We start from the raw sequence: 27928 nt of genomic DNA, 5'->3' as shown, positions 1-27928 counted from the left end.
GATCAGCTCCTTTGTTTTGTTGACATTGAGGGAGAGGGTATTACCTCTGTAAGCCCATCATGCACATTCAGAGTTTAGCAGCACTCAGTCCACTCTTGTTATAGAGTCATGAAACATAGTCCCCCATCTGACTCCACACTGAAATAAAAAATAACAATTAGCTAATTGCGAATGTCAGGCTGGGTATGTAGCTCTATGGCTGCATTTAGTCAGGCATCCCAAGTCTGATATTTTTTCCACTGGTCGTTTGACCTTATTTATTCTAGCCTATAGATGATCAAATGATTGACTTCATATATTTCAATAAAAAAAATCGACTCTGCTTACCATAAAACATTTTGGAATGCTTATTGGTATTTTCAACAACAGTCTGAAACCAGACAGTGGTCATGCTGGTTAAATGGCAGTTGGTGGACAGTGATGTTCAAAAATTTTTTATTATAGAACCTTAAGACACATATCAGATGAAATGTTAAATAGTAAATAACAGAATATAATTGTTTTTATTTTGAGTGGAGTATTTATTTAAATGTCCTGCAGGAAGCTGAGCGATCACAAGACATTACTTGAACATATGGCTGTAGTCAGTTCCGAATCACAGGATTGACTATAAAATTCAGATAAGTACTGTATTCGATGCTTACCCACTGGTTGAATCAACGTTGTTTCCACGTCATTTCAATGAAATTACGTTGAACCCATGCGGATTAGACATCTGTGCCCAGTGGGTATCTTTTCCATTCATTTGGAGTTGTGGAATAGCTTATATTTTCCATTAATTTGGATATCCAATGTCAATAAAACAATAATCATCAACAGAGCAATGTTTTTATTTTCAATACATTTCAAAGTAATAAACATTGCATTAATATTCACAGTGACTCAACTCAAGACAACAAAAACAAAGCAACAAAAATATATAATGGCAAATTCAAACCAGTAAATTCATACTTCGGCGAAGAAACAAATGGAAACAGACAAACAAACAAATTAGATTGTTTTTTTCAAACTGCTTTAAACATAAGCTTTTGAACTCCCAGACTCTGACACATGTGGTGCCCTATAGATCTGTTGTCCACCGCTTGTTTTGGAGTAGTTGTATGAATATCCCCTGTAAGACAAGTAGGGTACAATAGATTGGACAACAATGATTTCTTTGACTAGCTCATGTAACAGATGGGAAATCGCTAGCTAACTAGTGTTGGCTAGCCCATCACCTGCCTGGAGACCTGAGATAGTGTTGTCCTCACTTTTTCCAACCAAGACCATGGTTTTGATAGGATAATGGTTAGCTTGCCAATAACTTTGGGAGTAGGAAGTGTCTTTGGTTGCATCCCAAATGGACCAGAGCCCTATAGTGCACTATATAGGGATTAGGGTGCAATTTGGGACTTAACTTTGTGGATGCAATTACTCACCCTGTGGTGGGTCCTGATGGACCCCTCTTACAGGAACAGCAGAGCATGACACCACCTAGAATGGCCAAACAGGCAGCTCCCCAACCCATGTATAGACCTGCACCCAGTTCAAACCTAATGGACAGAGAATTAATAAACTTTACCTGTGTGTGTGTGTGTGTGTACACAAATCAGAATGATTCCTTCAATAAAAGGTTTTTATGAAAATGGTTTTAATTGATTAGTTGAGTGATGTGACCGGAAAAAACTCCTGGTCCTAATTTGGACGGCAATTTGCAGGCAGTACTTTCAGCTTTTGGGATGTGTATTCACCTTACTCCTGCAAAGAATGGATCATGGAACTCCTGCACCACCCGTGCAGCGTACCATGACACAGCAGTCAAGGTGGAAAGACCTGCAGGAGAGGCAGATTGAGATGGTTGATAAACAGCAGAAGAAAGAGAGATGCAGAGTGTGGTGGGGGGGGGGGGGGGGGGGGGAGAAGTGAGAGAGAGAGATTGGTACTAAGATTAGAGGAGAACTGAATAAAGATGATGATGCTGGCAGTTGAGAGTTGGTTGGGAGTTCACCTGATAAGATGAACAAGCTTCCGCCTGTCAGAGCAATTTTGCCCTTGGCCTGTTCAGAAGTGCTGCCGATCTTTGTGCATTTCAGCCCCAGCACTGACACAATGACGGACGCTAGACCCAGGAGCAGAGCGATGATCATCAGGGCTCGACATGCCTGTATGTAGCCTGAACACAGGAAGCGACAGAGTTCCAGTCAACAACAGACATTGGATCAATAGAGAGCCTGAGTAGACTGAGACTTGGGAGGGAAATGTGCTCAACTCTATCCTCTTGCGTGTCTAACAACACACACACGCACTGAAGAAGGCATAGCAGAAATGTTTGCAGGGTGTACTAGTGGGACATGTTGCCTAAAGAAAATAAACAGACTTCAATTGCTGCTATCAAGCGGTTGCTGGTGGCCTTTTTTAATTGTTAGACACTGCTAAAGCCTGATATCAACTTCCTGTATGTCACCTACAGAACACACAAATGGAGGCTTCAACTCTGATGTAGGATGTGTCTAAGAGACATAACTGTACCAATACATGGATCATTCATGTTTGCTGAAGAGACACTCAATTGAAAATATGAAGACATTGTGTTCCTCTTATTCTTAAAACATTTGGCAACACCAGGAATCTAACAAAACTGACCTATTTAAGGTTGTTGTATGTAATTGATTGACCTTTACACAGAAAAATCGCATCACATAACAATAACCCTTTGAGTTGGCCAGTGACATAGAAAAGCAGGAAACATTTCCCTTTAGAGTTCCCTTTGACCAGGGATGTCAATCTAATTTGCCGTTATTGTTTGGAGACAGGTTTTGGAGATGATCTATTAGTCCAGTTTGGGAGTAGTAGTCAGTCCAGTACCTACCAGGCAGAGCGAGCATAGACTCAAAGTCTTTGCAGTTCCTAATGCCGGCGCTGTTCTCGGCACATGAATGAAATAGATTCTGGAACTGGCGTGTGGATACGATGACACTGCCAGACACCGAGGACAGCTTCCAGTAGTCATTGGCTAGTGAGGAGCCGGTGAGCAGCCAGCTTGCCACGCACAACAAAAACCCAGTTAGTTCCACTGCCGTCGACATGATCACCCAGAGCACACGCACACAGGTGAGGGAAAAGGCTTCTAAACTTGAGGTTGAAACCCTCAGACACACAGAATGATTGAAAATGGCCTCACGAGATATGCAAGTTGTTGTATGTCCTTGATCGGTCTCCAATGTGCTGGGTGTCTGTTGTCTTGTTTCAAATGTAGAGAATTTTAGTCTATGCACAGGGGTTGTAAAGCAATAGGAGGCGTGTAAAAACCATAGAGGCTTCACCTATAAGGTGACGGTGACCAGGGTTTAGAGCTTAGGTGTGGTCTAAGGAGATAAACAATATGACAGATTGGTTCATCGAAATTGGTTTAGATTGGTTCATCGAAAGCGATGACACCCATCCTGACCCACTGTTTGACTTTCTCAACTATTAAAATCAGGAGTTTCACATAGATACAGTACCTGCCATTGGTGTTTGCCATTGGTGTCTCCTTAGAATATTCAGGTTAGACAATACTCTTTTAATATCTCTCTCTGTAACAATGAAAGCACTGGGTTAGGGTTAGGGTTAAAACTATAGCTTGTTAACAAGAAATTTGTGGAGTGGTTGAAAAATTAGTTTTAATGACTCCAACCTAAGTGTATGTAAACTTCTGACTTCAACTGTAATGGTTAGCAAATATAAATCATTCATTAGAAATGCCACACCGTCATAGTTTTAAAACAAACTTATACTAAGTTGAAAAAAAATACAGACTGACTTTGTTATACAAATCTCACACTTAGTGATCCACATTCTAAACTAAGGAGGGAAACAACATGGCCCACATTGAATCAAGTGGTGAGGTGACTATGGTTCTGACTACAGTTCTTCACTCTTATGAATGTGTGGTTATCTAGGAGTCTGTTGCAGTGTAATAGAGGCACACCCACCCACACACACTCTAAATAATGCCACTTTAATAATGTCTACACATCTTACATTACTCATATCACATGTATATACTGTATTGAGAACCAATCACTGGACACTTTAATAAATGGACTTTAAATATTGCCACTTTAAATAATGCCACTTTAGTCATGTTTACATATCTTACACTACTCATATCACATATATATACTGTATTTTATATAATCTACTGCACCTTGCCTATGGCCATCGCTCATCCATATATTTATATGTACATATTCTCATTCACCCCTTTAGATTTGTGTGTATTAGGTAGTTGTTGGGGAATTGTTAAATTACTTGTTAGATTTGTGTGTATTAGGTAGTTGTTGGGAATTGTTAGATTATTTGTTAGATATTACTGCACTGTTGGAACTAGAAGTACAAGCATCTCGCTACACTCGCATTAAAATCTGCTAACCATGTGTACGTGACCAATAAAATTTGATTTGATTTGACACACACACAATGAAAGGAAACCAAGGTCAGTGTGACTGTCAATGATTGACCGAGCGATGATACAATTATACTTGTGCGATTTACAACCCCTATTACCTTCATGGCCTGAAACTAAGACCATATGGCCTGCATACCTCAGTGTGGTGGTCGACAGTTGAAAGTGACAGTCATGTAGGAAAGGAAGTAAAAAATACTACCGTACTACGTTGTCAATGTGAGAACAGCTTCAAAAAGTCCTGCTTAAGACTTTGGCTGTCCTAATATGGACACTGTACTACAGGCCTACTATAATTGATTTCACAGATACTCTATGTCAGTCTGATCCACACAATACTTTTGTTATATAAATTCTTCTTTAGATCTTTGCTCAGTTTCTTAATGAATTTGTGTTATATGGACAATTATCAAAGCAGCACAGTCATTTTAGACAAGGGTAAAACTACAAAGTATTTTAATCAGCAGCCGATATCTAACTGCTGGGTCAATCTTGGCTGGAATTTAATCGACAACCACCATTGCAATGTTTACACAGTGCTTTTGCCCACAAACTACTGTCCGTGCATACATACTACTCATTTTGGAACAACATTTTGGAAGGCATCTACCAGGGAAGGAAGTATGTTTATGTGACAACCAAAGAAGATTTTTACAACATTCAAAGATTTGTATTTGATCATAGAAAAATAAATCCTGGCGGGGCAATCTGTAATCAAATGATTTACTTTTAAATTAATAACATAAACCCATAGATTTTTTTAAGACTACAAATTATAAAAGCCTCATGAGCTTATTAGTTCAACTGTCGTACTCCATCAAAACCCAAAATGTGTTTATTTTATTTTTTTAAACAATGTAATTGCAAACAAAGACTATATAGCCTCAAAACATGGTTAAAACTATAGTTTGGATGGTCCGTCCCTAAATCCATAGCTCTGTCTTTGAATTTGAAAGTGGTTACATTTCTCTAACACCATTCCTCAGCTGTTTACCAATACCATTTTGTTGTTTAAACTACAGATTGCCCCTTTAATACTGCATGTGAGTATTGCACTGAGCCCTGCATGTCTCTCACCTGGTAGCCCCAGTACAGTCTTGTACCTCTGGCATTGCACAGAGCCCAGGGACGTGGCTGCGCAGGTCATCCACAGGCCCTCGAACTGCCAGTTGTTGGTTGTGACAGCCCCAGAATGGCTGCGTACCCTCCAGGAATGGGAACTAGTGCAGCTGTTCTCCAGACACCAGCCAATCACCCCTAAAGACAGACCCAGGATCTGGAAGGCTAAAAGCATGGTGGTCCGTCCTGACGGCTGACTGGGAAGAGAGAAGGCACAACAAACAATTTTTGTTATGTATTAGTTATGAACCTACACTGTAGTGTTAACTATATTCCAGTAGGCAAAACTGGTTGCACTGTCTTCAATATGATATATTGTATGTCACCATGGTCAGGTTGTATGATAGTTGTATAAGGGCGTTTTGTTAATTTGGACAGGCTCATCAGTAATTTTATCTGGGCAGGCAAATCATCATACGTAGAGCAATACTTCAAAGAAGGAGACAAAATGGAGGATTGGCACTTCCAAATTTACTGCTTTACTTTTGGGCAGCCATTATTCAAAACATTATGATCTGGTGTAATGATCTAGGTACCAACAGGTGCTCAATAGAGGCACACTCCTGCCAATCATCCTCCCTTTCTGCTCTTGCTTGTGCCCCACTGTCCCTGTGTCCTTTAAAGTATACGGGAAACCCCATTGTGCACTCTACATTGAAGATCTAGAGACAATTTCGTCAATATTTTAGACTTCTGCCCCTTCTCTTCTAAGCCCTATCTGTATCAACCACCTATTTGTACCCTCCAAACACCACAAGGTGTTTGTTTTGTGGCGTGAGAGAGGTTTGGTTTGTTTCGAAGATGTATTTCGGATGGGAAGTTTGTCAGTTTTAATGATCTCGTAGCTAAATCTAATCTTTCTCATTCTAATCTTTTCCGCTATTTTCAAACCCGTAACTTTGTTCGCTCTCATTTTCCTACCTTTCCTCAAATACCTCCCAAGACGTTGCTAGAGGAGATTTTGTCCCTCCCGTGGAATCGGCAAGGTCTGATTTCTAGATTATATGACATTATGCTGTCCTCTGAACCCTCTCAAATAAACAAAATCATGACAGACTGGGGTAGTGAACTTGAACATGACCTTGCAGATGACTGGTGGGAGGAGGGTCTTCTTAGGCTTAACTCCAAAATCCTCATGTGCTCGGTTAAGTTTCATTCAGTTCAAAGTCTTGCACAGAATTCACTACATCAAAGAAAAACTGAGTAAACTCCTCCCAGACACGAATGACAAGTGATAGATGTTCATTTACTCCTGCAGACTACACCCATATGTTTTATTTGTCTTCTAAGCTGTCTGATTATTGATCATCCTTTTTAATACTCTCTCGAAAATTCTAGATATTGACCTGCAGCCTCGTCCTCTAATAGCTATATTTGGAGTTCCATCTTTGTTGCATAGTCTCACTAAAAGTAAAGCGGACGTTGTAGTGTTTGCCTCCCTTATAGCCCTCCAGCAGATCTTGCTTAACTGGGAATCATTCAAACCTCCCACTGCATCATCCCGGTTGAAAGATCTGTCTTTTCTACACTTGGAAAAAATGATATACACTGAGAGGATGTACTGATAACTGTTTCTTGAGATGGCAGCCTTTAATTTCCTTTTTTGAACAGTTGCCTTCTATTGATCAGGAGTGAGAATTTTGGCCAACGGGATACGGGAGGGTGTGGGAGGGTGTGCATATGTGTAATTGTGTGCATGTGTATATTTCTATATTATTATTTCCAATCGTACATTTATTTTATTTTTGTATGTATGCTGCTTTTGTTGTTAAAGCGAGGGAGATGTTTCAATAAGTATGGTGGGATAAAAGGATGTATCTGTTCAATTTGTCATTTGTATTTCTTTATGTTCTATAAAAATATATTTAAAAAAAGGGGGGTTTTGATAAAGTATTTTTCTGGTCGCTAAACCACGTTATCTGAACCACCACCATACAGTGACTTCAGAAAATATTTATACCCCTTGATTTACAGCCTGAATTCAAAATGGACTAAATATATATTTTTTCTCACCCATCTACACACTATACCCCATAATGATAAAGTTAAAATATGTTTTAAATTCTTTTAGCAAATTTATTGAAAATGAAATACAGAAATATTAAATATTCATAAGTATTCACACCCCTTTTAATACTTTGCAGAAGCACCTTTGATGGCGATTACAGCTTTGAGTCGTCTCTGTATCGGCTTTGTACATTTGGATTTGGGGATTTTCTCTCATTCTTCCTTGCAGATTTTCTGGGGAGTGGGGGTGAACAATTACATTCAAGTCTTTCCACAGATTTTCAATGGGATTCAAGTATGGGCTTTGACTGGGCCACTCAAGAACTTTCACAGTATTGTTTGGAAGCCATTCCAGCATGATTTTGCTGTATGCTTGAGGTCATTGTCCTGTTGGAACGTAAACCTTGCACCTCAGCCTAAGGTCGTTTGCACTCTGAAGTAGGTTCTCATCAAGGATTTGCCTGTATTTGGCCCCATTCATTATTCCCATCTATCCTTACCAGTCTCCCAATCCCTGCTGGTGAAAAGCATCCCCATAGCATGATGCTGCCACCACCATGAGATGGTGTTAGACAAGTGATGAGCTGTGTCTAGTTTTCTCCAGACATAGTGCTTTGTCTCATCTTTTGCCTTATGATCTCAGTCTTTCACAAGCATTTTTGCAGAATCCAGGCGAGCGGTCTTGTGCCTTTTTCGGAGGAGTAGCTTCCATCTGGCCACTCTTCCATAAAGCCCAGATTGGTGAAGTGCTGTAGAGACTGTTGTCCTTCTGGCAGATTCTCCCATCTCAACCAAGGAACTCTGTAGAGTGGTCATTGGGTTCTTGGTCACCTCCTTCTTCCAAGGTCCTTCTTGCCCAGCTCTAGGCAGAGTCCATATTTTTCCCATTTCCCAATGATGGAGACCACTGTGCTCTTGGAAACTTTCAACACTAGAAATAGTTTTACACCCGTCCCCAGATATACAGGTCAAGTCGGAAGTTTACATACACCTTGGCCAAATACATTTAAACTCAGTTTTTCACAATTCCTGACATTTAATCCTAGTAAAAATTCCCTGTCTTAGGTCAGTTAGGATCACCACTTTATTTTAAGAATGTGAAAGGTCAGAATAATAGTAGAGCGAAAGATTTATTTCAGCTTTTATTTCTTTCATCACATTCCCAGTGGGTCAGAAGTTTACATACACTCAATTAGTATTTGGTAGCATTGCCTTTAAATTGTTTAACTTCGGTCAAATGTTTCAGGTAGCCTTCCACAACCTTCCTGCAATAAATTGGGTGAATTTTGGCTGACAGAGCTGGTGTAACTGAGTCAGGTTTGTAGGCCTCCTTGCTCACACATGCTTTTCAGTTCTGCCCACAAATTCTCTATAGATTTGAGGTCAGGGCTTTGGGGTGGCCTTGACTTTGTTGTCATCAAACCATTTTCTCACAACTTTGGAAGTATGGGTCATTGTCCATTTGCGACCAAGCTTTAACTGATGTCTTGAGATGTTGCTTCAATATATACACATCATTTTCCTACCCCATGATGTCATCTATTTTGAGAAGTGCACCAGTCCCTCCTGCAGCAAAGCACCCCCACAACATGATGCTTCCATCCCCGTGCTTCATGGTTGGGATGGTGTTCTTCAGCTTGCAAGCATCCCCCTTTATCCTCCAAACATAACGATGGTCATTATTGCCAAACAGTTATATTTTTGTTTCATCAGACTAGAGGACATTTCTCCAAAAAGTACAATCTTTGTCCCCATGTGCAGTTGCAAACCATAGTCTGACTTTTTAATGGCAGTTTTGGAGCAGTAGCTTCTTCCTTGCTGGGCGGGCTTCCAGGTTATGTTGATATAGGACTTGTTTTACTGTGGATATAGATACTTTTGTATCTGTTTCTTCCAGCATCTTCACAAGGTCCTTTGCTGTTGTTCTGGGATTGCACTTTTCGCACCAAAGTACGTTAATCTCTAGGAGACAGAACACGTCTCCTTCCTGATGGCTGCGTGGTGCCATGGTGTTTATACTTGAGTACTATTGTTTGTACAGACAAACATGGTACCTTCAGGCATTTGGAAATTGCTCCCAAGGATGAACCAGACTTGTGGAGGTCCCCAATTTTTTTTCCTGAGGTCTTGGCCGATTTCTTTTGATTTTCCCATGATGTCAAACAAAGAGGCACTCTGAGTTTGAAGGTAGACCTTGAAATACATCCACAAGTACACCTCCAATTGACTCAAATTATGTCAATTCACCTATCAGAAGCTTCTAAAGCCATTACATTTTCTGGAATGTTCCAAGCTGCTTAGTGTATGTAAACTTCTGACACACTGGAATTGTGATACAGTGAATTATAAGTGGAATAATCGGTCTGTAAACAATTGTTGCAAAAATTACTTGTGTCATACACAAAGTAGATGTCCTATCCGACTTGCCAAAACTATTGTTTGTTAACAAGAAATTTGTCAAGTGGTTGAAAAAAGTGTTAATGACTCCAACCTAAGTGTATGTAAACTTCAACTGTATTTTATGTCTCATCACAATTCTCTCTCGTAGATCTACAGCCAGTTCCTTGGGGTTCATGGAATAGTTCCTGCTCTGACATGCACTGTCAGAACTTATATAGACAGGTGTGTTTCTTTCTAAATCATGTCCAAACAATTGAATTGGCCACAGGTGGACTCCAAGTTGTAGTGACATCAAGGATGATCAAAGCAAATTGGATGTTCCCAAGTTCAATTTGGAGTGTCAATTCAAAGGGATGTGAATATTTATGTAAGTTGGATATTTTTATTTCATTTTCAATAAATTTGCAAAAAATTCCAAAAACATGTTTTCACTTTGTCATTATGGGATGTCGATGTGAGAGAAAAAAAGAAAAAAAACATTTAATCCATTTTGAATTCAGGCTGTAATACAACAAAATGTGGAATAAGTCAAGGGGTATGAATACTTTCTGAAGGCATGAAAAAGGCATCTTTACCTGGTTGTAACAGACATCAGATGGTTGTAAACTGATCTGGTCTTCTCAACCAGAAAACCAGTTTACAACCACAAAAGCATGTAATGGTGACATGGTTCACCATTTTTCCCCAGCTGGGTAGTGTGAACCTATCAGTGCTTCAGGGGAAATATATTTGTAAGTCACAAACTAAATCTATCTTTAGTAAAGTGATCGAATGGAAGGAACATTGAAAGTTAGCACATCAAACAAAACAGTTCAATTCAAAATGTCCAATTGTGTATAACATTGATCAATTTAAACTCAATCCATCTAAAATGTTTAGAGAAATCTAATAACAAGGAATTTAATTATTTGCTAAGACTATGTTACACCATCCCTTATAAACCAATCTCTCAAACAAAGAAATGGAAAAGTAAACCAATGTACCTACTGTTTCTGTGATGAGAATGACTTGAACTTTCGGTCTTTGTTGCTGTGTCTACTGTGCTGTTGAGTGGTATTTTGTATCCTCTATTGTTCGAGTCCAGTTTGTATTTCTATCCACTTGTTCTATTCAGGTGTTTAAAATCAGTTGTCTGTTTCCCTGGTTGGTTATGGAATAGGTAAGATGGAGGAAGAGAAAGTGAAGGGTATTTTTTTGGAACAGAGGCTGTGGTCCCACTGAGGTGAGATTTGGGTATCGGGTGGATCAATGACCCTTCAAAACGATCTCCCACCATGAGCACACATGCTCACCTCTGCACGTGGCCTACTACTCTCCCCCAGAGCTGCACTGTGGGTTTAATGGGTTACGTCCCAAATGGCACCTCATTCCCTATATCTTGCACTACTTTGGTCCAAACCTCAAGAACCTTACGCACGAACACACTGAGAAGAAACATCTAAAACTCACAGAGAAACTACTGTTCACTTTCTCAAACACACAATTGCATTATACACCAGGGTCAATTCCCATTTAAACTTTGTCAAGTGAAATTCACACAAAATAAAAATGCACATTTTAAATTCTTGACTTTTGAATGAATTTAAATGGAATTGAACCAAACCCTGTGATTCGCAGTTAAGGGCACAATGATACAGAGTTACGGTCAAAATGACTAAGGGTGCATCCCAAATGGCAACCTATTCCCCATACACGTATAGTGCACTACTTTCGACCAGAGTCCTATGCGCCCTGGTCTAAAATAGTCTCCTATAAAGGGAACAGGGTGCTATTTGGGGAGCACGTTTAAAGGAGAATCTCCTTCTGAGCAAAAGACAGCGGTGATAATTTGCTAAATACTGTTTTGACACTAACGGCAGCATAAACATTGGCCATTCTCATACTTGAAAAAATGTATCACCGATGTGGATAAGTAAGTCTAGAGGAAGAGGAAATGAGAGAAGACTTCCTCTCCTCATCTACAAACATTAACAGACAGTGTCTCTGGCTTTTTCCCCAATGACTGTTTGTGGACTTTGGTAATTTTCTTTTGTTACATCAATATCCTAACCCACCAGCACCAAAACTACAGTGAATCCCAGATGACCATTTAAGCCAAAAATGCTTAAAAAGCTAAATTCAAATGCCTGTTTATGCCAATTTCAGATTAATATGACATCATGAAACAACATCCTGTTTAAAAACCAAAAAGGCACATGACTTCTGATAAAGGCATGAGTGACTTCCTTCCTGTAACCAGATGACAACAGTGATTCAGCAGTACAAAGCCTGCCCAACTATCTGTAATTCCTGCTACTGAAAAGCTTTATGGCTTAGTTAATGGTTTACTGGTGGGTGAAGGACTGAAGAGGGAGCAAAGTCCATCACCTTTCTCAGTTTGATAGACATGCAGCACTTTTAGGGAAATAGTAAATAGAAATACAATCCTACCATGGTAAATACAGTACAAATGGACAGATCACAGAGCCATAGCCTGGAACACAAGACTCCTTTTTTAAATAAACCTTTTATTTGATTCCAATAACAAACTAAAATTATTAATCTAAAACAAATATTCCTGTGCATACACTGAATCTACAAAACATTAACTGCTCTTTCCATGACAGACTGACCAGGTGAAAGCCATGATCCCTTCATGTCACTTGTTAAATTCACTTCAAATCAGTGTAGATGAAGGGGAGGAGGTTAAATAATAATTGTTAAGCCTTGAGACAATTGACACATGGATTGTGTATGTGAGCCATTCAGAGTGTGAATGGGCAAGCAAACGATTTAAGTGCCTTTAAAAGGGGTATGGTAGTAGGTGCCAGGCGCAATGTTTTGAGACTGTTCTGGAGGGCAAAGGGTGGGGGAGGTTAATGGTTTGTATACTCAGTGTATTTAAGTCCATTATCTTTCCATTTTCATAGCTGGATGAAATGATAAACAAGAGGTGAAAAAAAAACTATCATTTCACACACAAAAATAAAAACATTTGTGGTGTGCAGGGGTTAGAGAATAATGAGTCTTGACTGTAGACATATGTATCATATAAAAAAATGTAGATGTAACATCATTGGTTTTGACGCTGTACAGTGCATTCGTAAAGTATTCAGACCCTTTCCCACATTTTGTTACAGCCTTATCCTAAAATGGATTAATTAATTCCCCCCCCAATCAAGCCACACACAATACCCCATAAAGAAAAAAACAGGCCAAGACATTTTTGCAAATGGATTACAAGAAAATATATATAAAAAAATGCCATATTTACATAAGTATTCAGACCCTTTGCTATGAAACTCAATTTTAACGCGGGTGCATCCGGTTTCCATTGATCATCCTTGAGATGTTTCTACAACTTGATTGGAGGCCACCTGTGGTAAATTCAATTGATTGGGAATGGAACACCTGTCTATAAAAAAAAAGTCCCACAGTTGAGTGCATGTCAAAGGAAAAACCAAGCCATGAGTTCAAAGGAATTGTCCGTAGAGCGCCGAGATAGGATTGTGTTGAGTCTGAGATCTAGGGAAGGGTACCAGAACAATTCTGCGGCATTGAAGGTCCCCAATAACAGTGTCCTCCATCATTCCATCTCTAGAGCATTCCACCAATCAGGCCTTTATGGTAGAGTGGTCAGATGGAAGCCACTCCTCAGTAAAAGGCACACAGTAGCCTGCTTGGAGTTTGCCAAAAGAAACCTAAATTACTCAGAACATGAGAAACAAGATCCTCTGGTCTGATGAAACCAAGATAGAACTCTTTGAGAACAGGAAATACAACTCCCCAAATACAGGTGTGCTAAGCTTCTAACATTATACCCAAGTAGAATCGAGGCTATAATCACTGCCAAAGCTGCTTCAACAAAGTACTGAGTAAAGGGCCTGAATACTTATGTAAATGTGATATTTTTTAAAACGTATATATATTTGCATGAATGTAATAAATAAAAAAAAACTTTTTGCTTTGTCATTATGCCGTATTGTGTGTAGATTGATGCAACGTAAGAAAATGTGAAAAAAGTCAAGGGGTCTGAATATGTAATGTAGCTCTCTAACCATCCCCTGTACTGACAGTGGGAAGGGTTTTGTGATCGCATGGTTTTTGTATCTTAGGGTGTTAGGATACTCCACCTCAGCATTTGCGGAGATAATGGTGACCTGTAGGCTCCTGTGACCATCTTCACCTATAATCATTATGATCTAAAAGGCTAAACTACTCCTAGATCAACACTTTGTGAATACAGGCCATAGTGTAACTCAACAGTGTCCCCTCTTCTCTCAAAAACACACAAAATCCCTGCATTATTATGTAGTGTGTGTCTTTGAGAGAAAAAGCGAGAGAGCACTGAATGCAAATTGTATTTTTATGAGAGAGTGAGAGACAAACATAGAGCTTGTGTGTGGGGGATAAATGGAGAGTCAGGCTTCGGTTTGTGTGGCCAGCATGGCTGTTGACGCTATTGACACTTCTGTAATCTGGTAATATACACATCAGCCAAGGCCAGTCCATCCACATGCCTTCACCCAGTCCAGTGCGCTCTACTGGGGGCCGTTGCCACCGTTACCTCCCCCACTAGGACCCTTTGTCCTAAGGTCGTGCCACACCTTCACTAGTGGCTCACGGTTCTTCCATATCAGCTCGTGGCCATACATGATGTACCAGCTGTAAAAAAAAAAAAAAAAAAAGAGAATAGGTGATGAACATGCAGTGCATTCGGTAAGTATTCAGACCCATTGACTTTATCCATTTTGTTATGTTACAGCCTTATTCTAAAATTGATTAGATCGTTTTTCCCCTCAACGATCTACACACAATACCCCATAATGACACAGCAAAAACTGCTTTTTTTTAAAGAATGTTTTGCAAATGTAAAAAAAACATCCTGAAATATCACATACATATAAGTATTCAGACCCTTTACTCAGTACTTTGTTGAACCTTTTCCAGCGATCACTGCATCGAGCTGTCTTGGGTATGATGCTAAAAGCTTGGCACACCTGTATTTGGCGAGATTCTCCCAGTCTTCTCTGCAGATCCTCTCAAGCTCTGGCAGGTTGGATGGGGAGCATCGCTGCACTGCACTGGGTTCAAGTCCGGGCAACTCAAAGACATTCAGAGACTGGTCCCAAAGCCATCCTGCGTTGTCTTGGCTGTGTGCTTAGAGTCGTTGTCCTGATGGAAGGTGAACCTTTGCCCCTGTCGGAGGTCCTGAGCACTCTGGAACAGGTTTTCATCAAGGATCTCTGTACTTTGTTCCGTTGATCTTTCCCTCGATCCTAACTAGTCTCCTAGTCCCTGCCGCTGAAAAACATCCCCAGAGCATGATGCTGCCACCACCACCATGCTTCACCGTAGGAATTGTGCCAGGTTTCCTCCATATTTGAATCTTGGCATTCAGGACAAAGATTTAAATCTTGTTTTCATCAGACCAGAGAATCTTGTTTCTCATGGTTTGAGTCTTTTAGGTGCCCTTTGGCAAACTCCAAGCGGGCTGTCATGTGCCTTTTGCTGACGAGTGGCTTCCGTCTGGCCACTCTACCATAAAGGCCAGATTGGTGGAATGCGGCAGAGATGGTAGTCCTTCTGGAAGGTTCTCCCATCTCCACAGAGGAACTCTGGAACTCTGTCAGAGTGACCATCGGGTTCTTGGTCACCTCCCTGGACAAGGCTCTTCTCCCCCAATTGCTCAGTTTGACTGGGCGGCAGCTCTGGGAAGAGTCTTGGGGGTTCCAAACTTATTCCATTAAATAATGATGGAGGCCACTATGTTCTTGGGGACATTTAATGCTGAAGAAATGTTTAGTACCCTTCCCAGATCTGTGCCTTGACACAATCCTGTCTCGGAGCTCTAGGGTCAATTCCTTCGACCTCATGGCTTGGTTTCTGCTCTGACATGCACTCTCAACTGTGGTACCTTATATAGACAGGTGTGTGCCTTTCCAAATCATGTCCAATCAATTGAATATACCACAGGTGGGCTCCAATCAAGGATGATCAATGGAAACAGGAATGGATCAATGGATGTAAAAAAAAAAATTTTTTAAATAACCTGTTTTCACTTTGACATTATGGGGTACTGTGTGTAGATGGATTAAATAAATTGTTTACTCGATTCTAAAATAAGGCTGTAACAAAATGTGGAAAATTTCAATGGGTCTGAAAACCTTCCAAATGCACTGTATATAGGAAGAGAGGTAGAATGGACAGAGCTCAAACGAGACTAAAATAATAGATCTTAATTCATACATTTTCAGCTGTCGAAGTACCCGACCCAATACCACATGTTCATGATAGGTTGGGATCAACGTCGGTAAGAAGAGTGGCGCCCCTGAGCAGTTTGGGGGGGTGGGGGGCCTCCCAAATAAAATCAGCAAAGCCGGGGTATAGTGGAGAAGATGTCAAAGACAGCTAGCTTGACCTAGATGTTGAGGTTTTTTTACTGCCCTGTGCAACAGCCAGTTTAAATGGGGATGAGTGTGTGAGAGCAGACAGATAGATGACTTAAAGCTGACTTACACGCCAAAAAGAGCTCCGCCTAGATGGGCCGCGTGGTCGAAGTATCGCCATCCTAAAACTAGGCCGGCTGTGTCCATGACTACTATGGCTTTCAATGCCTGGACAGGAGAAGAGAAAACGGATGGTGTGAATAAATAGGACAACAAAGAACTTCCTGGACTCACTTACATTTTAGTCATTGAGACGCTCTGGATAAGAGCAACTTACAGTTATGGTGCATTCATCTTAAGATAGCTACTTTATTGAGGAAAATGTCCTTGTCCTTCCTAGCTATCAGCAAAGTCAGATCTAGTAAGGGGGGTACTTAGGGACATCAACATAGAGTATGTGAAAATGGTGTTTATGTTTGTAGGGAAAAAAATTGAGGAAGATACAAATCGTCATTGGAAAAACATTTGTGTGATTTTGACCAATTGTTAGTAGACATTGCCTCCTCATTGGTTGATGACGTCATTGGAAAGACTTACCTTCCTCCTTCTGTACTACAAAACATAGAAATGCGCCATTTTCTCAAGGATAGAAAATTGGAAGGTTGACTGTGTGGTTAAGTGTGCTGTAAGGGTTGTTCACTCACATTGCCTGCAGAGAAAGCATAAATGGGGAGGAAGATGATTGCCAGCTTAGCCTCTGGCATTTTGGTACAGACGGCAGTCAAGACTGTCATGATGGCTCCTGACTGGAGGACAGAAAGTGCTGTCAGAGACAGGAAGTAAAGGGGAATTCCGCAGGAAGTCTAAAATGTTGGTGCTTACCGCACCAAGAGAGGGACCTAAGCGCCCGCTGGCTGTCTTGCATACATAGCTGAACATCGTAGAGATAACACCTGGCAATGAGGAGATGATTGATTATTTATCTGTAAATAAGTCTGTACTTCAGGACTAGTAATCTGTCTATTACAATCTCTCACACGTGCACTGGTACTTGCAGACATGTAAACGGCCATGAACTGCTCCCTGCCTAGCATGGAGACGATGCTGGAGGAGAAGCTCCAGAGGACGTACATGTTGGCCGCCATGTGGAGGAAGGAGTAGTGGCTGAACGTGAACAGGAGCATGGGGAAACACAGGGTTTCTGTGGGTAGGGTACAGACAGGAGATGATCAGGGAAGTGTTCATTAGGAACTAAACAGGTCAAACCGGGGAGCGATTTACCTGAATTTGTTTTGCTAGGGTTTGCTACTGTCCGCACTATCTTATTGGACAAGTATTTTCAGATTATATTTGGGCTGTAAAAGCTGTATATTTCTTAATATTTATATGCAGTTTTTACTGTAAGAGCTCAGGTGAGTTAAATTAATATTACAAAATCTATTACATAAGTCAAATAAACTGGATCTCTGCCTCTGTCAGTGTTTTACTAGTAATAAATTGTCATGATTGACGGGACCAGGAAAAACTACAGCCTAGAACAAGGGCTTCTGAGATTTTCCTGGTTAGGTCACATATTTGTATTTATTATAGATCCCCATTATCTGCTCTTCCTGGTGCGTGGTGAAGAAAAACTCAGGGCCCTAATCATGACACTTGATTACGGTTACAGGTTTTTCCATTTAAGTTTAGGTTGGACTTTAGTACGAATTGCACGTTGGTGTCACCTCGTTTGTCAGTATATGTTTCACCTATGCTGGCTTGTCCATCTTATTAGTTGGAAGGTGCTTCGCTTGTGCTGACCCAGATGATATTTAACAGCGGCTGGCCCAGTGTTCCAGTTGTGGAGGGTTAAGACCTTAAGTTGGCTCTCACTATTTTGATTTCTAAACAAAATCCTTTCTGATCTTCCCTGTTTTTGTTTTGCTCCAATTTTTGTTTTGCTTCCTGTCTTTAAGTTTGGTGTGGGTTTAAAATGTTTTTCTGTGTTCTTGGGCAAATTTAGTGGGCTCTCATGGTGTTTTTTAAAATTCCAAATGTTGTTGCTAGTCAACTTTCAGTGGACACCCCCATGAGCGTCCTTCAGACCGCCTCGTAAAACCCCACCTGTTTAGTTTTGGTTGTTGTCAGTGACTCGGTTTGTTCCCCCTTATGTTTCTTGCTGCGGAACGTAACAATTAACACTTCCTGAGGCAGAGATCAAGTTAAGCGTATTTGCCATAGAATAGGACAGTCTCCCCTACTCACTGGAGGCAGGGTTGGATGTGAAGTATTTGATCATAGAGCGCTGGCACTCCCCAACAGCAAAAAACCACAGCATTAGCAGCTATTGATCCCTGAGAGAGGAGTAGAAAAAGACTGAATTAATGAGAGATTAGTGGATAATGAAAGAGGTGGGTGGAGGTGCTGAAGGGTGGTAAAAGATGGCAGGATGTTCACTTGAGCAAGGAACCTAAACCTCTAAACTGCTCATTGGGCACTGCAACTGCAGTCTGCTCCAATCTAATGTGTTTGTGTATCAAAGTGGTTGGGTATAAAGCAGGACACATTTCTCTCTCATACAGACAAAAAGTATACATTATCTTGAGAAAGAGGGTAGTAGTGAAAGTGACCATCATTATTTGTATCAACTAGTTACTATTGAGAGGACACAAAAAAAATCTATGGGCTTCAGTACAGACTAACCTGCAACAGTACGTTGGCCCTCACTCAAGCCGTTCCACCACTAACAGAAACAGAACCGGTTTGACAAAACGGCCACACAATGTAGTGAAACCTGAGTCATGTTCATTAGGCACCAAACAGAATAAAACACGGAGGGACAACCTGGTCCAATAATAAACATACATTCTAGTTTTCCGTTGCAAAATGTAAAAAAAAAAGTTTTATTCTGTTGCGTGTAGTAATAAACACGACCCAGCATAGGGAATCAACTCGCTAAGACATCAGTGTGAACAGTTCAGCAAGAAGAGAAAGGGGGAGCATTGACATATTTGACCTAGTGCGAGTGGCAAAGTCCACACCCCCTCCTCTGAAATCCTTGTCCACCTTTGGGACAAATCAACCCCTTTCGTTATGAATCTTGAAAGATGCCAGCCCTGCAAAATTGTAATTCGTCCAAATAATCAGCGACACAAAATCCAGCGCAACGGAATTGTTCCTCGTAACCCTCATATCCCTTTCAGTTACAAATGGGGGAGACTATACCCCCTAACCCCATTCCAGGGACCCTGTGCTGCTCCCAGCATGTTGTACTGTTTGTATATGTTGTGGGGAGAGGCCGAGTACTGTGACAGCAAAAGTATCAATTTCCTGTATAATGTATCAATAAAGATGTATAGAAAATAATGAGGCATGGTATTTTTTTTTTTTTTTTAAGACTCACCCATTTGCCCTGTTTCTGCGGCCGTAGGGTCTCCAACCAGTCAGCTCCAACCAGTCAGCTCCTGGAGTGCGTGTATGCCACTGAGGGCTCCAAGGGGGGAGATGCACCCCTCTTGTGGATGAGCCCTTCACTGGGCTCTGTGTGTGAGGGCCCCGTCTCCTCTATGACCCCCTTCTTGGTCTTTGACTCCTTCACTACTTTCTTGAAGCCACATCTCTGTTGAGTGTTGAGGGGGATTCTAGGAAAACACATGAACAGTGAAGAGTAAGAGAGATGATTGGTCAATTAGTTAGCTATAATAACATCTGAGTAAAAGGATAAATGATTTGAATTCTCTTTCTTGAGAAAAGAGAAGTCATTTTGAAAGTAAAGGGAGGAACTTACTCACTGACTAAGTTGCTCTGGAAAAGTGTGTCTGCTTAATCAGTGTTTTTTTTAAATCATGTTCCTAGGGAGTGGAGTTATTGCCCTAACACTACCTGATTCCACTAATCAAATGTTTGATGATGAGCAATAAGTGGAATCTGGGTTATATTCACTAGGAACCAAACGGAGGGACAGACCTACCGGAATTTTGTCTGATAGTATCTAGTTTTCATTACAAAACATTTTCCTTTGCTAAGCTTAGCTATAGTTGTTGCTAATGAATACACCAAGTGTGTAACACTAGGGCAAAAACAAAAGTGTGCAGTCCGTTGGGACCCCAGGACTAGGATTAAGAAATACTGTGCTAACAGTGAATGAACACAGGTAAGGCATCTGGTAATTATTTCATATTTGCATGGCAGAATTCGTGAAACAACAACGGACTTTTGGGCGCTCCCAAAAAATAGCTAGCTGCATGGCACAGAAGAATAGCCAACTCAAACAATAATTAAGTGGGAAGACTGAAGTAACAAGCAACCCCAAATAGTACTACAACTGTGAATTGACAGGTTGCAAAGGCTAGTGGACCGTGGTACCACTAGCAACATATATCAAAGGGATGAGCTGTTCATCGTCAAACTAACCCACTAACTTCGCTAGCTGAGTTTTAGCTATCTTTTCACGACTGACAATACATATATCAGTGGTCAAGGTTGTTGAATAGCTCAGCCATTGTCAAAATGATTTTGTACACCATACCTGTTTCCTCTCGTTGCTATATAAATAACGTCATCCCTAGCCCATCTTAAAATGCACCCCCCCCACGACATGCTTGTGACCCGAATGACCCCCCCTATATTCGCTACCGGGTCAACACTCTAAAACCGCTAAACATAAGTGGGCCATGGCTTCTTCGATGAGATTTAACGGCGGTTGGCATCCAATATATTGCATTACCGCCACATACTAGACTGGAGTACAAGTCCCGTATAATTTGCTTGAAAAAATAAATAAACAAATACCCTACCATCTACACTCACAAAAAAATATATATATATATATTAACACCACCCTACTTCACTATTTAAATATATTTAATCCTACCTCATGCCAACAACCTGAAAGAATGGGACATCACCACTTAACACACCCTGTAACTCTTCTGATGCCAAGTCTCGCACACCCCAAAACTTCTCTGCAGCTGCCACCAAAACCTCAATTTTTTGTGACTTACATTCTCCCTGCGGTACAGTTGATAACCATTGCTATAAATGCTAAAAATCCAATCTTACTGAAACATATATCACTTGTTCGTCTACTACTCACACCACTCCTCTCTTTCTTCGTTGCCTCAGCATATGACAACTTATGCACTACTCTAACCCTGGAAAGCTCAACCTGCCCCTCTCGCACTGGACATTTCTGATCCCCAGCCCCATGGGCACCCCAACAATTAACACACCACTACTTTCCCCAATGCTACACATTCCTTTGTCTCATGCCCTTCTGCACACTTCTCACACCTAGGAACCTCCCTCCTACACACTGCTGCCACATGCCTATAAGCTTGACACCTGTAACAGCGTAATGTATTCGGTACAAAAGTTTGTACAGGATAACTTATATATCCTAACCACTTTGTCGGACAGACACAACATCAAAACTTAAAAGAACAGACGATGACTCTTCTGTGTCACCACTCTCGCCACCCTGTCTGTATCGCACCAAACAACGAGCATCACAAACACTGGGAATCCTCCCCTTCAGTTGGTCAACTTTTACATTTACTGCTACCCCAGAAATCACTCCTTTCAATGGCACCCTTTTCTTGAGAGCGAAACAATTCACATTTCTTGCCCCCATTCATTTAACACCAAAGAACTGCCAAAGGGGGCGGAGTTGCAATCTAATGCAGAGATAGCCTGCAGATTTCTGTCATACTATCCAGGTCTGTGCCCAAACAATTTGAGCTTCTACTTTTAAAAATCCACCTTTCCAGAAATAAGTCTCTCACCTCTTCCACTTGTTATGGACCCCCCTCAGCCCCCAACTGTGCCCTGGACACCATATGTGAATTGATTGCCCCCCATCTATCTTCAGATCTCGTACTGTTAGGTGACCTAAACTGGGATATGCTTAACACCCCGTCCTACAATCTAAACTAGATGCCCTCAATCTCACACAAATTATCATGGAACCTACCAGGTACAACCCTAAATCCATAACCATGGGCACCCTCATAGATATCATCCTGACCAACTTTCCCTCTAAATACACCTCTGCTGTCTTCAACCAGGATCTCAGCGACCACTGCCTCATTGCCTGCATCCGTAATGAGTTCATTGTCAAACGACCACCCCTCATCACTGTCAAACGCTCTTTAAACACTTAGGCTCCTTTAAACACGCAGGCCTTTCTAATCGACCTGGCCCAGGTATCCTGGAAGGATATTGACCTCATCCCTTCAGTAGAGGATGCCTGGTTGCTCTTTAAAAGTGCTTTCCTCACCATTTTAAATACGCATGCCTCATAAAATTTTTTAGAACTAAGAACAGATAGAGCCCAAACTTGACTGCCCTTGACCAACACAAAAACATCTTGTGACATACTGCATTAGCATCGAATAGCCCCCGCGATATGCAACTTTTCAGGGAAGTCAGGAACCAATATACACAGTCAGTTAGGAAAACTAAGGCTATCTTTTTCAAACAGAAATTGGCAGCCTGTAGCACTAATTCCCCAAAAATGTGGGACACTGTAAAGTCCATGGAGAATAAGAGCACCTCCTCCCAGCTGCCCACTGCAATGAGACTAGGAAACACTGTCACCACCGATAAATCTACGATAAGCGATCATTTCAAAAGGCATTTTTCTACGGCTGGTCATGCTTTCCATCTGGCTACCCCTACCCCGGCCAACAGCTCTGCACCCCCTGCATAAACTCTGCTCCACCGTACCTTCTCCACTATGCAATCTGGTTTCCAAGCTGGTCATGGGTGCACATCAGCCACGCTCAAGGTCCGAAACAATATCATAACCGCAATCGACAAACTGTGCAGCCGTCTTCATCGACCTGACCAAGGCTTTCGACTCTGTCAATCACCTCATTCTTATTGGCAGACTCAATAGCCTTGGTTTCTCAAATGACCGCCTCGCCTGGTTCACCAACTATCAATGATGTCGCTCGTGCTGCTGGTGATTCGCTGATCCACCTCTATGCAGACGACTTCTGGTGCTTCTTTGGACACTGTGTTAACTAACCTCCAGACGAGATTCAATGCCATACAACTCTCCTTCCGTGGCCTCCAACTGCTCTTAAATGCAAGTAAAACTAATGCATGCTCTTCAACCGATCGCTGCTCGCACCTGCCCGCCTGCCTAGCATCATTGCTCTGGACGGTTCTGACTTAGAATATGTGGACATCTACAAATACCTAGGTGTCTGGCTAGACTGTAAACTCTCCTTCCAGACTCACATTAAACATCTCCAACCCAAAATGAAATCTAGAATCGGCATCCTACTTCACAACAAAAGCATTCTTCACTCATGCTGCCAAACATACCCTCGTAAAACTGACTATCCTACCAATCTTTGACTTCTGGGATGTAATTTACAAAATAGCCTCCAACACTCTACTCAGCAAATTGGATGTAGTCTATCACAGTGCCATCCGTTTTGTCACCAAAGCCCCATATACTACCCACCACTGCAACCTGTATGCTCTCGTTGGCTGGCCCTCGCTTCATATTCATCGCCAATCCCACTGGCTCCAGGTCATCTATAAATCCTTACTAGGCCTTATCTCAGCTCACTGGTCACCATAGCAGCACCCACCTGTAGCACGCGCTCCAGCAGGTATATTTCCCTGGTCACCCCCAAAGCCAATTCCTCCTTTGGCCGCCTTTCCTACCAGTTCTCTGCTGCCAATGACTGGAATGAATAAAAAAATCACTGAAGCGGGAGACTCATAACTCCCTCACTATCTTTAATAAGAATCAGCTATCAGAGCAGCTTAAAGATCATTGCACCTGTACACAGCCCATCTGTAAATAGCCCATCCAACTACCTCATCCCCATATTGTTATTTATTTTATTCATGTATTTTTTTTCTCCTTTTCTCCTACAGTATCTCTACTTGCACATTAATATTCTGCACATCTATCACTCCAGTGTTTATTTGTGAAATTGCAATTATTTCTCCACTACGGCCTATTTATTGCCTTACCTCCCTAATCTTATTTAATTTGCACACACTGTATATAGACTTTTCTATTGTGTTATTGACTGTACGTTTGTTTATTCCATGTGTAACTCTGTGTTGTTGTTTGTGTCACACTGCTTTGCTTTATCTTGGCCAGGTCGCAGTTGTAAATGAGAACTTGTTGTCAAATGGCTTACCTGGTTAAATAAAGGTGAAATAATTTTTTACATCTTTAAAAAAATACTATAGGTGGGAATGTCTTATGTCCGTCCTTCATGTTGTGTTGGTACATGGAATATTCCTCAACTGCATACAGTATATCATAAATTGCTATTGCAAATAGAAGTATTATGTTCAACAGCTGACATTTTCAGATATTATTTTGACAAACACTTTGGTGCTTACAATTCATTCTCTATTGTCATAGATTTAGTGGGCACTGTCATCTGTGATCTTTGTGATATGACTTTCTTTAAGCACGTACTAATGAAACTGTCACTTAAATATTTTTTTCTTAAACTCTACAAACGCTCTACATTTATTCACTCTGTGATAGGGTTGGATCCTACAGTGCCTTGCGAAAGTATTCGGCCCCCTTGAACTTTGCGACCTTTTGCCACATTTCAGGCTTCAAACATAAAGATATAAAACTGTATTTTTTTGTGAAGAATCAACAACAAGTGGGACACAATCATGAAGTGGAACGACATTTATTGGATATTTCAAACTTTTTTAACAAATCAAAAACTGAAAAATTGGGCGTGCAAAATTATTCAGCCCCTTTACTTTCAGTGCAGCAAACTCTCTCCAGAAGTTCAGTGAGGATCTCTGAATGATCCAATGTTGACCTAAATGACTAATGATGATAAATACAATCCACCTGTGTGTAATCAAGTCTCCGTATAAATGCACCTGCACTGTGATAGTCTCAGAGGTCCGTTAAAAGCGCAGAGAGCATCATGAAGAACAAGGAACAAACCAGGCAGGTCCGAGATACAGTTGTGAAGAAGTTTAAAGCCGGATTTGGATACAAAAAGATTTCCCAAGCTTTAAACATCCCAACGAGCACTGTGCAAGCGATAATATTGAAATGGAAGGAGTATCAGACCCTCTAAACTTTCAGCTCATACAAGGAGAAGACTGATCAGAGATGCAGCCAAGAGGCCCATGATCACTCTGGATGAACTGCAGAGATCTACAGCTGAGGTGGGAGACTCTGTCCATAGGACAACAATCAGTCGTATATTGCACAAATCTGGCCTTTATGGAAGAGTGGCAAGAAGAAAGCCATTTCTTAAAGATATCCATAAAAAGTGTTGTTTAAAGTTTTCCACAAGCCACCTGGGAGACACACCAAACATGTGGAAGAAGGTGCTCTGGTCAGATGAAACCAAAATTGAACTTTTTGCCAACAATGCAAAACGTTATGTTTGGAGTAAAAGCAACACAGCTCATCACCCTGACCACTGTCAAACATGGTGGTGGCAGCATCATGGTTTGGGCCTGCTTTTCTTCAGCAGGGACAGGTAAGATGGTTAAAATTAATGGGAAGATGGATGGAGCCAAATACAGGACCATTCTGGAAGAAAACCTGATGGAGTCTGCAAAAGACCTGAGACTGGGACGGAGATTTGTCTTCCAACAAGACAATGATCCAAAACATAAAGCAAAATCTACAATGGAATGGTTCAAAAATAAACATATCCAGGTGTTAGAATGGCCAAGTCAAAGTCCAGACCTGAATCCAATCGAGAATCTGTGGAAAGAACTGAAAACTGCTGTTCACAAATGCTCTCCATCCAACCTCACTGAGCTCGAGCTGTTTTGCAAGGAGGAATGGGAAAAAATGTCAGTCTCTCGATGTGCAAAACTGATAGAGACATACCCCAAGCGACTTACAGCTGTAATCGCAGCAAAAGGTGGCGCAACAAATTATTAACTTAAGGGGGCTGAATAATTTTGCACGCCCAATTTTTCAGTTTTTGATTTGTTAAAAAAGTTTGAAATATCCAATAAATGTCGTTCCACTTCATGATTGTGTCCCACTTGTTGTTGATTCTTCACAAAAAAATACAGTTTTATATCTTTATGTTTGAAGCCTGAAATGTGGCAAAAGGTCGCAAAGTTCAAGGGGGCCGAATACTTTCGCAAGGCACTGTATATGCTACTTTTATACTGTAAATGGTTCAGTGCCTATAATTTAGGCTGTGTGTAGAATGGGGCATAAAGGAAATTACCTCTACTACTAAATTACTACTAGATTATAGTGATAAGGATAACAGCATACAAATTTGTCCTGTGTATTAATTTGCCTATAACTAATCAGAATTCCATTATGTTTACATAAAAAGAGAGTACTTCAAAATGAGAAGATCCTGCCAAGGAAAAGATGACTGGGTGGACATAAAGTGGAAAGGAGGGGAAATAACTCACACCATATAGCAGGACACCTTCATCTGCGGGGTCTTTGTAATGCAGGTTTGATAGTTACGTATATTTTCAATAATGAATGGTTAGCTGTTATGTGACAATTAGGTCAAAAACTCTATTTTATTTTTTGGTGTAGATGGCCTGTAAAGCTTACAGATTTAAGTCTAATAGCACAAGAGGAATGTAGACAAACATCAGAGTGAGATATGAAGGCATTGTCAGTGGACATTCTGAACCTTGTTTGAGGTCACTAGGTCATATGACCAAGGAGCTATTGAAATTCTAGATTTTTAAAAATTGATGTAAAATCATGTGAGATGAAAATGGACAAACTAAAGGGTATGCAATGTATAGGCCCACTGAGTGGACATTCTGAACCTTGTTTGAAATCACTAGGTCACATGACCAAGGAGCTATTGAAATTCTACATTTTGAAAAATTAATGTAAAAACATGTGAGATGAAAATGGACAAACTAAATGGTGTGCAATATAGAAGGGTAGTCAGTGGACATTCTGAACCTTGTTTGAAGTCATTAGGTCACATTACCAAGGAGCAATTGAAACTTTAAATGTTGAAAAATTCATGTAAAAACGTGAGAGATGAAAATGGACAAACTAAAGGGTTTGCAATGTGTAGGCTCACTGAGTGTACATTCTGAACCTTGTTTGAAATCACTAGGTCACATGACCAAGGAGCTATTGAAATTCTACATTTTGAAAAATTAATGTAAAAACATGTGAGATGAAAATGGACAAACTAAAGGGTGTGCAATATAGAAGGGTAGTCAGTGGACATTCTGAACCTTGTTTGAAGTCATTAGGTCACATTACCAAGGAGCAATTGAAACTTTAAATGTTGAAAAATTCATGTAAAAACGTGAGAGATGAAAATGGACAAACTAAAGGGTTTGCAATGTGTAGGCTCACTGAGTGTACATTCTGAACCTTGTTTGAAGTTATTAGGTCACATGACCAAGGAGCTATAGAAATTTTAAAATGAGAAATATTAATGTAAAATCATGTGAGATGAAAATGGACAAACAAAAGGGTGTGCAATATAGAAGGATAGTCAGTGGACATTCTGAACCTTGTTTGAAGTCAGTAGGTCACATGAAAGAGGAGCTATTGACATTTATAATTTTGAAAAATTCATGTAAAATCATGTGAGATGAAAATGGACAAACTAAAGGGTGTGCAATATAGAAGGGTAGTCAGTGGACATTCTGA

At 40.8% G+C, this 27928-nt stretch overlaps 1 protein-coding gene across 7 annotated transcripts; it reads right to left on the bottom strand.

Moving 5' to 3' along the window:
- Positions 1–16: 16 nt before the first annotated feature.
- LOC109864474 (claudin-19) lies at positions 17–20955 on the bottom strand. Of its 7 annotated transcripts, XM_031797044.1 has the most exons (13): positions 20828–20950; positions 19703–19940; positions 19003–19042; positions 18565–18653; positions 17358–17521; positions 17025–17126; positions 16451–16548; positions 5504–5742; positions 3483–3554; positions 1988–2152; positions 1731–1812; positions 1419–1532; positions 815–1111 (listed from the first exon to the last, which is right to left on the bottom strand). In XM_031797044.1, the coding sequence occupies exons 4-13, from the start codon at positions 18635–18637 to the stop codon at positions 1015–1017; spliced, it is 1206 nt and encodes a 401-aa protein (XP_031652904.1). In that variant the 5' UTR covers positions 18638–18653; positions 19003–19042; positions 19703–19940; positions 20828–20950; the 3' UTR covers positions 815–1014. The 7 variants fall into 7 exon arrangements, 6 of the variants coding, with proteins under 6 accessions (XP_031652904.1, XP_020307882.1, XP_031652905.1 ...); XM_020452293.2 differs by lacking the exon at positions 19003–19042; XM_031797045.1 differs by lacking the exon at positions 19003–19042 and having other exon boundaries at positions 17203–17521; positions 20828–20949.
- Between the last annotated feature and the right edge of the window lie 6973 nt (positions 20956–27928).

The sequence above is a fragment of the Oncorhynchus kisutch genome, linkage group LG19 (assembly GCF_002021735.2).
Source record: "Oncorhynchus kisutch isolate 150728-3 linkage group LG19, Okis_V2, whole genome shotgun sequence".
Taxonomy (NCBI): domain Eukaryota; kingdom Metazoa; phylum Chordata; class Actinopteri; order Salmoniformes; family Salmonidae; genus Oncorhynchus; species Oncorhynchus kisutch.
Note: the sequence above shows the minus strand (reverse complement) of the source record. Positions and strands in the feature narration are given on the sequence as shown.